A 13,005-nucleotide genomic window follows, 5' to 3' on the forward strand; every position below is an offset into this window, starting at 1 on the left:
TGGGCTGGAAGAAGCACAAGCTAGAATCAAGATTGCCGGGAGAAATATCAATCACATCAGATATGCAGATGACACCACCCTTATGGCAGAAAGTGAAGAGGAACTAAAAAGCCTCTTGATGAAAGTGAAAGAGGAGAGTGAAACAGTTGGCTCAAAGCTCAACATTCAGAAAATTAAGATCATGGCATCTGGTCCCATCATTTCATGGGAAATAGATGGGGAAACAGTGGAAACAGTGTCAGACTTTATTTTTGGGGGCTCAAAAATCATTGCATATGGTGATTGCAGCCATGAAATTAAGACTCTTACTCCTTGGAAGGAAAGTTATGACCAACCTAGATAGCATATTCAAAAGCAGAGACATTACTTTGCCAACAAAGGTCTGTCTAGTCAAGGCTATGGTTTTTCCAGTGGTCATGTATGGATGTGAGAGTTGGACTGTGAAGAAAGCTGAGCGCTGAAGAAGTGATGCTTTTTAACTGTGGTGCTGTAGAAGACTCTTGAGAATCCCTTGGACTGCAAGGAGATGCTGGGAGGGATTGGGGGCAGGAGGAGAAGGGGACGACAGAGGATGAGATGGCTGGATGGCATCACCAACTCTATGGACATGAGTTTGAGTGAACTCTGGGGAGTTGGTGATGGACAGGGAGGCCTGGTGTGCTGTGATTCCTGGGGTCGCAAAGAGTCGGACACAACTGAGCAACTTAACTGAAGTGAACTGAACTGATGGCCTCATGATGGTAAATGTTATCTTCCTTCGCCTTAGGACTCTACTTTAATCACATATATTTAAATCTTTAGTTAAAAGAATATTCTTACATTTAATGGTTTTCTTTTCATAGCTCATACTAATTTTCATGTGAGAAACATACCAAAAGTAGTATTTTCAGTGTTTACAAAACCTTTAATAGAAAACTGAATAATGGAATGTTCGTGTACGGCATTATCTAAAAGCAACTAAATAATGAGAAGTAAATCATTTCTAAATTCTTAGATGAATCAAGCACACTCAATAACTAATTCTGACACATTCAGTTCAGTTCAGTTGCTCAGTCGCTCAGTCGTGTCTGACTCTTTGCAACCCCATGAATCACAGCATGCCAGGCCTCCCTGTCCATCACCAACTCCCGGAGTTCACTCAGACTCACGTCTATCAAATTAGTGATGCCATCCAGCCATCTCATCCTCTGTCATCCCCTTCTCCTGTTGCCCCCAATCCCTCCCAGCATCAGAGTCTTTTCCAATGAGTCAACTCTTCGCATGAGGTGGCCAAAGTACTGGAGTTTCAGCTTTAGCATCATTTCTTCCAAAGAAATCCCAGGGCTGATCTCCTTCAGAATGGACTGGTTGGATCTCCTTGCAGTCCAAGGGACTCTCAAGAATCTTCTCCAACACCACAGTTCAAAAGCATCAATTCTTCGGTGCTCAGTTTTCTTCACAGTCCAACTCTCACATCCATACATGACCACAGGAAAAATCATAGCCTTGACTACACGGACCTTCGTTAGCAAAGTAATGTCTCTGCTTTTGAATATGCTATCTAGGTTGGTCATAACTTTCCTTCCAAGGAGTAAGCGTCTTTTAATTTCATGGCTGCAGTCACCATCTGGTTTAGATAACTGTTATAATTAAAATTACTGTAAATGCAATAGATGTTTTCCTTCAGTAATAAGCATATTAATTTTTCTACAAAATGAGACTTTGGAAGCTGAGATTTTAATTATTTTACGTAAAAACATGGACTTATTAAACACCTAAGTTGAAATGGCTTAGCACCATATTTATTTTTTTGTTTTTATTTATTCCCAACTAAAAGGACAGTTTTTCTATTTTAAGTTAAGTGATTTGTCTATCTTTACCAAAAGGCAGGGGGGGAAACCCTAGTGCAATTAAAATCTGGATTGTCACTTCATAATTATCTACCTGTGCACTGATTTATTAGTGTCCTTTCTTAAAATCCTCCATAAATATACTTTTGAGTGTTTCTTTCCTCAAAATAATATTGTTGCTAAATAACTGCTAAATATCTAGGTGACAAACAATTCATCTTTAGTAGGTAAAGACTAACAGCAAAGCTTATGTGACTCAGTATATCTACAAACATATTCAATCTTACTTGCAATGTATTTGGATTTTTAAGTTTTGTTTTACTGTATTTTATTTTTTTAAAAAACAGCTGATCCCTTCCCATTAAAATGATTTCTCAACTCACGACTGGTACTGCTAAGTCACTTCAGTCGTGTCTGACTCTGTGCGACCTCATAGACGTCAGCCCACCAGGCTTCCCCGTCCCTGAGATTCTCCAGGCAAGAACACTGGAGTGGGTTGCCATGTCCTTCTCCAATGCATTAAAGTGAAAAGTCAAAGAGAAGTCGCTCAGTCGCGTCCGACTCTTCGCGACCCAGCCCACCAGGACCGCAGCCCACCAGGCTCCTCCATCCATGGGATTTTCCAGGCAAGAGTACTGGAGTAGGGTGCCATTGCCTTCAGGTTATACCTATAGTTTGAAATTCACTGATCTAGAGATAGAATATGGCTTTTCATGATTCACTTATAAAAATGGAATGAAAACATTATACATTCACATTCACAAATATTATATAAGCTATATCCCATGAAAATAATTTAAAACTTAGTTTCAACAACTTTGAATGATCTCTTTAGAAACTAAAAAACATTTTTTTTTTGGTTGTGCCATGCAATTTCTTAAAAGCATTTTTAACAAGTTAAAAATGTGTGTACATATTTTTGTCCCTCCTTTCTTGCCTTAAATAAAAGTAAAAAGTCAAACTAGAAATCTTTTCAGTCACTGGTAGTTCACCCAATAGCATCAGCCTCAAATAAGTCAACAGAACCACTCGTTCAAATGCAGTGCTGACAACTGATACATAAGGAGAAATCCCTAAAAAAACAAGACTGAAAAACATAGAATGAAAAGTGAAACAATTTCCTTTATGTAGAGCTTTTAATATGATTATATGCAGACATATCTCCAAAAGGTAGAGTTTGCCAGAATCCTTGTCGGCAGTTAGTGTTCAGTGGAAAGATTCTGTAAAAGTGCCTTCAAGAAACTTCCACTTAGTGAAAACAAGTTCAATCACTTTTTTAAACTTTATCAGACCAAAATCCAAAACAAACTCAAAATGGGCACATCAAGGTGGCACTGGATAGCACTATAAATCAGCAGTTGCAGATCTAATTGATAAGTCTTATGTAAACACAGTACTTTTCTAACAGAAAATATAAGTCAGAATGAATTTATTTAGATAATTTCTCTTGTTTTATACAAAGGATATGGGGAAGGAGGTCTCCAAAAGCAAACTATTTGAAAATCTAAATGTCTTATTTACAAAACTTTAAAAAACAAACAGAAAAATAAGATACACCCCTAGCTTGCCTAGTATTTTATTGCTTAAATGAAAGTGTATATTCAGGTATTTCTTGAGAAATCTGTATGCAGGTCAAGAAGCAACAGTTAGCACTGGACATGGAACAACAGACTGGCTCCAAATTGGAAAAGGAGTACGTCAAAGCTGTATATTGTCACCCTGATTATTTAACTTACATGCAGAATACATCATGAGAAATGCCGGGCTGGATGAAACACAAGCTGGAATCAAGATTCCCAGGAGAAATATCAATAACCTCAGATATGCAGATGACACCACCCTTATGGCAGAAATTGAAGAACTAAAGAGCCTCTTGATGAAAGTGAAAGAGGAGAGTGTAAAAGATGGCTTAAAGCTCAACATTCAGAAAACTAAGATCATGGCTTCCAGTCCCATCACTTTATGGCAAATAGATGGGGAAACAATGGAAACATTGACAGACTTTATATTTTTGGGCTCCAAAATCACTGTAGATGGTGAATGCAGCCATGAAATTAAAAGATGCTTGGTCCTTGGAAGAAAAGCAATGACCAACTTAGCATATTAAAAAGCAAAGACATTACTTTGCTAACAAAGGTCCATCTAGTCAAAGCTATGGTTTTTCCAGTAGTCATGTATGGATGTAAGAGTTGGACTATAAAGAAAGCTGAGCGCTGAAGAATTGATGCTTTTGAACTGTGGTGTTGGAGAAGAGAGTCTTGAGACTCTTGAGAGTCCCGTGGACAGCAAGGAGATCCAACTAGTTCATCCTAAAGGAAATCAGTCCTGAATGAATATTCAATCAGTCCTGAATGAATATGGAAGGACTGATGCTGAAGCTGAAACTCTAATACTTTGGCCACCTGATGTGAAGAATTGACTCATTTGAAAAGACCCTGATACTGGGAAAGATTGAAGGCGGGAGGAGAAGGGGACGACAGAGGATGAGATAGTTGGATGGCATCACCGATACGATGGACATGAGTTTGAGTAGGTGATGGACAAGGAAGCCTGGCGTGCTGCAGTCCACTGGGTTGCAAAGAGTCAAACACAACTGAGCGACTGAACTGATATTCAGGTATATACAACATACAAAAATCTACTCACAACCAGTAAAGCTTATAGCAAAAAACAGCCTATAGGTTGAACTGTTATATGAAGCACATTGTCAGAATTAGATCATGAAGGTGAAGGAAAAAGTCTACATAATAAAAATTCCTATCTGGATAAGTAAGAATATCTTATACAGAGCATCTAGGTATATTAGTATAAAAATGGAGTAGTTCATCTCAAAGATCTTCTTGTATAATAATCTAAAAATCTAGTTCCAAAAGATGACAATTTAACTTACTGAGTACAGTATTTTTCAATAAAACTAATTATATGAATTTCTGTATTATATCTTTCCATTTTAAGCAACTTATTTTCATAAAATTCATACTTTAACAATTATCATCTCTACCTTACAAAAATATTAAAAATTTCCCCATTATACCCACAACAGTAATTCTTGACATTAAAAAGTTACAAGGATACCCGTAAGGGAATAAATCTATTTCACTACTTTGTTATCAAGAGCCAAATTAAATATACTTGAAAAAATGGTGATTCAAAATTACTGCTTAAGTTTATACAATTGGATATGCAACTTTAAAGAGATTAAACATAGTGGAATTCTTTTAAGTAATCAGTAAGTTGCAGTTGGGGACTTCCCTATAGTTCAGATGGTAAAGAATCTGCCTGCAATGCAGGAGACCTGGGTTCGACCCCTGGGTCAGGAAGATCTCCTGAAGAAGGAAAGGCAACCCATTCCAGTATTCTTGCCTGCAGAATTCCATGGACAGAAGAGCCTGACAGGTCACAAAGAGTCCACGAGGTCACAAAGAGTCCAACACATGCTTACTCAGGCTAAGCGAGTAACACACACACAAGATGCAGTTTAAAAAAAAAAAGCAGGGCACCGGGGGACTTTAGAACAGGAAAGACTTGGGGTGGCATTTGAGCTCTGCTTCTAACTAGCTGTGTGACAGGATAGTAATATTTCATGTATAAAATGGGAACAATTACCTTGATAATTTTAAAGATTATGTTACATAATAGACATTAAATGCATAATCTGGCATATTACTGGGACACTAAAGAATTTACACACTTTTCCTTCTCTCCTTTATAGTTCTTAGGTTAGGAATTAGAATCTAAACTTATTTGACAGAGTAAATGCAGTAGATTTATTCCCTTATGGGTATCCTTGTAACTTTTTAATGTCAAGAATTACTGTTGTGGGTATAATGGGGAAACTTTTAATATTTTTGTAAGGTAGAGATGATAATTGTTAAAGTATGTTTTAGGACACAATTTTAGTTTACACAAACTGAGTGTCTACTACCTATCAAGTACCTAAGAGAAAAAGATGAAAAACACGTGGCCACAAGAGGGCCACAGATATATTCTATACTAGAGTAACCTAGCAAGAGATAACGATGCCTTAACAAGGAAGTGGTAGCAGGTAAAAAAAAAAAAAAAGGTTTGAGAATTATCTAAGAAAAAAATATACAGGACATGGTAAATGGATGTGGAAGAAAAGAGTTTGAGGAGGAATAGGATGACTTTCAGGATTCTGCCATTTTTGTGAGGCTGGGCAAGTTATTAATGTTGATGACTGATAAGCAAATATAGGAAGAAAAAAGAATGCAGGGACTAGGACTGGAGGGGAAAGATTAAGTATCTTTTTGAATAGATGAACTGAAGCAATTTATAGATGGCACGCTATCAGTTGGATATCTAAGTATGAAACTCAGGGAAGAGGTCAGAACTGTATTCTCTCAATAAATCATAGGAATGAAGGAAATCATTTGGGGACACTATGTAGAATGAAAAGATCAATGAGCCAAGAGCACCCTTAGGAGGTTAAGAGGTGGGCAGAGTAAGAGAAACTTACACAAGAAAATGAATGGTCAGAGGGACAGGGAAAGAATCAGAAGAGTATAGTATTTCTAAACTAAGTTAGTACTGTACAGAATTAAAGAAAAAACTAACAAACCATGATATAAAATGCTAGGGAAGTTAAAATAGGACTAACATAAGATCACTAGATTTTATAAAAACAGGACAATCCTAACTTTTGCTGGAAAGTTTCAGTAAAATAATGGGGGCAAAAGACAGATTGTAGTGGGTTGAGAAAAGTCTGAAAGGTAAGAAGATGGAGACAGCAACTATAGACTACTCTGAAGAAGGTGATTTTAAGGCAGAGGAATAGTTACCATGAAGGGGACTCAGGGTCCAGATGGGAGTGGAGGGATTTTTGTTTTGTTAATGAGAGGTCTGACCATATTTATAAGCTGAGGGAGACCAGGAAGGGCTGAAGATACATATTATTAAATGATAGCATAAAATTATAGATTATGAACACAGTAGGAAGTTGGCCTGAAGAGAAAGGGAGCACCTCAACCTCTGGGACAGGACAGGAAGGAGAGGTGAGTAAACTAGAAATCTGAATAAATCTTTGCCTGATTATCTTGAATTTATATAAAAAACAACCGAGTTCCCATGGGCTTCTCCTTGTAACTCAGTCGGTAAAGAATCTGCCTGCAATGCAGGAGACACAAGCTTGATTCCTGGGTCGGCAAGATCCGCTGGAGAAGGAAATGGCAACCAACTCCAGTATTCTTGCCTGGAGAATCCCATGGACAGAGGAGCCTGGCAGGCTACAGTCCACAGGATCACAAAAGTCGGACACGATTTAGCGACTAAACCACCACCACCCACTGATAGTGAGGTGACTGGAGAGGACGCTTGAACAGGGGGGCAGAGGTTTGATAAACGATTCGTGAAGCAAATTAAAAACAGTGACCAAGTAAAAGTGATATAAGGAGTCACAAGGTACAAGCTTAGCAATGAAATATGAGCTTGCAGTGGTACCAATACAAAAGTTATAGAATGTTCTGGAGCAGTACTCAGCACAAAGTAGAGGGTATTAGAACAAAGAAGGTTTAGTTTAGTTTTAGAATTTTGTAAAGTAGGACAGAAAGTTAAAGGCAACTGTGAGAGAGAGCGGTTCAGATGATCTAATATGAAATCCAGGTCTGAAAGGAAGAAAAAAGCAGGAGGCTTGAAAGACTGGCAGAAAATGGAGTTTAAAATGGACTGGAAATCAAATAACAGTGTAAGAGGAATGAGACTATGAACCATCTAGAAGGTTATTTATAGCCTGCAAACTACTGGATTTCTGATGCTGAGAAATTTTGGGTTACAGAAAGATTCAAATGTAGCAAGGGCTTAATGATCAGCAGATAAATGTTACAGGAGTTAAGGTCAAATTACTCAGAGGCTAGTAAATGTAATGATAATATGGACACATTACATTACCGAAGAAGGGTGGAGAATTCATTTCACATTTAAATGAATGTGAAAGAAAAGACTGGGGGTCAGAAGAGAAAGAAGAGAGTATGAGCTGGATCACGTGCAACAAGGATTTAGAAAGGGCACTAAGGTGGCTGGGCCAATGACTATCTGGCCTCCTAACCCTTTATTAGCAGGATGTGTTGAGAGAAAGTCCTCCACAGAGGGAAAATACTCTCTTCTGAGAGAGCTAAATAAAATGGAGGGAATATAGGAGAGGACATAAAGAGAAAGGTCTGGGAAAGATGGTAACAAGATAGGTCAGAGGTATCAATGGGGAGGGAAGCAAGACAATGAGAGTATAGAACAAAACAGACTTAATGACCTCACCTAAGGTAAATCTAATTCATGAGAGCTGGACCACAAAAAAGGGTGAGCACAAAAGAACTGATGCTTTAGAATTGTGGTACTGGAAAAGGCTCCTGAGAGCTCCTTGGACTGCAAGGAGATCAAACCAGTCTGTCCTAAAGGAAATCAACTCTGAATACTCATTAGAAGGACTGATGCTGAAGCTGAAGCTGCAATACTTTGGCCACCTGATGCAAGGAGTCTACTCACTGGAAGATCCTGATGCTGGGAAACATTGAAGGCAAAAGGAGAAGGGGGTGGCAGAGGATGAGATGGTTAGATAGCGTCACCAACTCAATGGACATGAACTTGAATAAACTCCAGGAGATGATGAAGGACAGGGAATCCTGGTGTGCTGCCGTCCATGTTGTCACAAAGAGTTAGACACAACTGAACGACTGAACGCAACAAATCTAATTCTATGAAATAATCGAATTCAACAGCGCTCAACACAGTTAAATCCTAAAATACTACCATGTTTCTACACAAAGTCTGGATTTAATTTGGAATTAACAGGTGGCTCAGACGGTAAAGCATCTGTCTACAATGCGGGAGACCCGGGCTCAATCCCTGGGTCAGGAAGATCTCCTGGAGAAGGAAATGGCAACGCACTCCAGTATTCTTGCCTGGAAAATCCCATGGACGGAGGAGCCTGGTAGGTTATAGTCAGTCCGTGGGTTTGCAAAGAGTCAGACACGACTGAGCGACTTCACTTTCTATTAAAATTTTAATTTTTTTCTCATTTAATCTCATTAAATCTTGAATTTAATTCTGACCTAAAGATGATAAAAAATGTATATATTAAAATTTCCCAGATTACTGAACATATAACTCTGAATAATGTTAACACATTTGGCACTATTTCTGAAAAATGATCAGCGAATTTTAGCTAAATAACTGAAACTATTTTCACTTATTTCAAATCTGGGATACATTCCTATTGAGAGCATATACCAAGGTATCTTGAAGATGTGAGCTATACGGCCACTTTTTGCCCTCTCACAAACAGCATGGGATTTAATTTTAGTTATACCCTGCTTTTGAAATGATAATTTATTTGGATATACAGGAAAAACTATTTGTCCATTTATATTTTAAAATGAAAAAAGTGCCCTCTATTTTAAGTCAGAAAAAATCATGGATGAAATCTGGTCAGAAATTTGGGATCTAAATTCTTTTCGATTTTATATTAAAGCAAAATATTTCAGACTAGAAATATTTATGCCCATCTTACATTTCAAAAATATACAGCTTATCCCCTTGCATCACAGACACACCTAAATTAAACTACTTTAAAACAGACTTTATTTTTTAAACTCTTTAAAAATTCATTAGAGAGAGCCTTAAAAGAAGTATGATTAGAGTGGGAGTATGGAATAAGCCCTGGCATCCAATGTCACACACTGCTAGTGTCTGGTGTATAATATACACTAAAACTAGTATAAAGCTGCTATACTAAAGGGGCACATGATCTTCAAATGAAATGGTGACTGAGCAAACAAATCTCAGACCCCCAACCCACACAAATATAATACAAATGAATTATACAAAATTAACAAAAAAGCACTGTCTATAAACCTGCCTAGAGTGATTTTATTAAAAAATGCATTACTTTAACTACCAGAAATGTTAACTCTCAGTTTGTTTTCTATTGAATACCTTTATAAATAAATGTACCGATTTTAACAATTTAAATCTATAAACACAATCATGTCAAAAACTAAGGTGCCAAAAAATTATAATTTTCAGATAAATCTATACAAATTTACAAGTAAATCTTCAAATGCTACTTTCTATTTCTTAAATGTGAATATAGTACTAAATTTAATCCTACACAAACACTAGTTAGAAAATTAAAACAGTAATTGTTTCACAAGTTTTAAGTCATAACCAGCAAAGATATTACATTTGCTTTGACATAAAGTTTAAGACTAGGATACGAAAAAGAAAACAGCAAATTTAAGGAGTATTAATAGAAAAAGAAGTTGACCTTTAAATAACACTTCAAAGTCAAAGTCTAGTCCAAAATAGTGTACTGGTAAGGCAAATTAAAGAACACCCACATTATAGAATACTATACAGCCACTTAAATGTTCTGAAGAGTATTTAAAGATATGGGAAGATACTCATAATATATAATGTGAACAAAGAAAATTATCTACATGGTATGATTCTGCTTGGTATAAAAATCCTTGCTGGAATTAAGGATAACTTCTATTTTCTTCATTATTATTTTTCTATGATATATATATATTACTATTACAATCAGAAAGATTTTACTTAAAATCACAATTTTATCCTGTTCTTACCTGAAGGTACTAGAGAATCTTGTTCAATAATTCTTGCAGAGGCCAAATCACTGATAATATACTGTAACCTTAAATGTCTGAATACTGACACAAATGGTTTTCCTTGCTCAGTTTCAAGGAAGGTCATACCTTCAAAATCTACAAAACAAATAAAACCAAACAAAAAAGCTTAAACTAAATAGACATTCTTTTCAAAATGTATTACTTTATCTCTTCAAACTTGGGGAGATTTAGAAAAAAAGCCCCAGGAAATTAATTTGGTCCTAATTAGACCCTTGGGCTGGGAATTCAATTGATGCCTTTCTTGGGGTTGGAGCTGACAGCACATAGCCCAGCAAGGTGGGAAAGGAAGGGTTGAGAATGGTGGTCGAGGGTACGATATCTTTCCAGAATCCCTTTTCCCAGGGACTGAACACTTCAGTGGAACTCTAGCCCAAATACCTCATTCAAGGGTCTTCACAAGACACGGAACATTTCTTGGCATCTTTCTAATTTACACTTTAGTTACAAGCGATGAACATTACTCAAAACCTTAATTCTCTACTACAATACAAAATAAGATACAAAGACATTGTAGCTGTGAATCTGCAACACAAGGGTAGTATTTATTGTTAAAATAATTGAAAGTTATGGGTCTTTTCTTCTAGGGAGAATTTAAGCTTATTTCCAAAAATACTCTCAGCTGCATTCCAATATGCTCTCATGAGTGGGAACGAAAGGTCTGCTGCTATCAAGCATGGACTTGCACATAATCCTTAGCCTGTTTTCTGTTACAAGGTATACCCACAGCAGTGGACTCAGCCTTGCTGCTGTGATAGGAAATAAAAGAAGCAATCCTTAAGTATAACTATGCAGAAAATTTGCTAAATTTCTATTGTTCTCTTGGTCCTGACGCATATATATCTGAAAAGACAAATAGTTAAGATAACCTAAGAGGAATATTGGGCTTCCCCTGGGCTTTCCTGGTGGCTCAGATGATAAAGAATTTGCCTGCAATGATGGAGACCCGGCTCAATGCCTGGGTCAAGAAGATCCCCTGGAGAAGCAAATGGCAACACACTCCAGTATTCTTGCCTGGAGAATCCCATGGACAGAAGAGCCCGGTGGGCTATAATACATGGCGTCGCAAAAGAGTCGGACACGACTGAGCAACTAAACAACAACAAAGAGGAATATACTAAAATATAGTGGGTAAGGGCTACAAGTGATCTTTTTGGTCTTATTTTCTGGGTATCTGTCACTTTTATAATTTAAAAACTGTTTGAAATAAACTTCTGAAGTCCTCTTTGAAAAACAAGGGCATCAGACATACATTCTGCCTTATGCAGTAAATGTTTCCCTGCAAAGTTTTCTTAAACTGTATACTTTTATACTACTGAGGCTGGGACAGAGAGCCTAGAGTGGGAAAACCAGAAGGCAGAGGGAACCACAGTTTCCTATTCTAGCTTCTGCCACTTAGGCTACAAAGTAATTTCTCTCTTGATGGACTGTTGCAGTTAATCCAATTGGAGCTCAAATGAGCATAAATTTATGTCAAAATTTACCTAACATCTACTGCTTCTATTGACCCGCTTTGTTTTTTTAACTTCTCTACCTTCTTTATCTTTTTCAGCTTTTACTTCTGTTTTTAACTTAAATTTTCTCCTCTACTTTTTTTCCTGTACAATTTCTTAAATCCCTCTTTAACTTCCATAAAGTATAACTTAAGACAGAAATTTAGTGTTTTATTCTTGAAGCAAATCAAGTTAGATTTTATTGCTATGGTCATTTATACATTTTGGTTCATAAGCTTCAAGGAAAAACAATTAGCTAGTAAATCTCACTACATAATTCTAGAAAATTTATTTAAATAAGACTAAAAGAGCACACTGAATTTTAATATAAGAGCCTCTATTCATCAATACACCTTTAAAAAAGTTAAAAAACAATCTAAACTGAAAGATAAATGCAACACATATTTGTGACAAAGAATTGGTTATCAAGAATATATAAAGAATGCCCATATATCAGTAAGAAAAGACAGTTACAATACTAAAATAGGAAAAAGACCTGAACAGACATTTCACAGAAGAAGAAAACATATGCTGATAAACACACAAAGAGCTGTTCAATCTCTTCAGTTTTCAAGGAAATGAAAATCAATACCACAGTATAATAGTTCAATAACAACAAAAAACAGGATGATATGTTGTCCAGGAGTGAGGTGAATCTGGCTTGTATTGGCTCACAGGAGCTCATGGCATGCATTTCTTTCCAACTCCACATTCAGTAGTATCATGTTAGCCTGAAATTAGTCTTAAAATAAATTTAAGAAAATTTATCATTGAAAATTTTTTAAAAATGCTATAAATAAGTGATTATTTTTTCAGAAAGCCAGCTTACTAGCACATCACTATGTTATGCATTCATGTTAAGACATGTGTAGAATCCCATAACATTATTTTTTAAAAGCAAGGGAAAAATAAACACAAAACTAAAGACAGTGGTTGGGGAAAGCTGAAGTGACACAACAGAAAAGCAGCACATGAATAGACTGAATTTTTAATGTTCAAGTACTTGATTAGTTCATTGAGGTTCAATAC

At 36.6% G+C, this 13,005-nt stretch overlaps 1 protein-coding gene across 3 annotated transcripts in view; it reads right to left on the bottom strand.

The window, feature by feature from the left end:
- Positions 1–13,005, bottom strand: part of GMCL1 (germ cell-less 1, spermatogenesis associated) — a 62,911-nt gene that overhangs the window by 25,467 nt on the left and 24,439 nt on the right. For 2 of the 3 annotated variants that reach the window (XR_015136681.1, XM_086326207.1), the window contains exon 9: positions 10,424–10,561. Coding sequence is in view for 2 of the 3 variants with exons in the window: in XM_086326207.1 (XP_086182333.1) it covers positions 10,424–10,561 (138 nt within the window). In the remaining variant the exon portion in view is untranslated. Of the gene's footprint in view, positions 1–10,423; positions 10,562–12,027; positions 12,719–13,005 lie in introns of those variants that run through there. The other variant, XM_086326208.1, reaches the window with a different exon arrangement.

This window comes from Bos grunniens, chromosome 11 (assembly GCF_055505025.1).
Source record: "Bos grunniens cultivar Pamir isolate PY7600 chromosome 11, Bosgru_T2T1.0, whole genome shotgun sequence".
Classification (NCBI taxonomy): domain Eukaryota; kingdom Metazoa; phylum Chordata; class Mammalia; order Artiodactyla; family Bovidae; genus Bos; species Bos grunniens.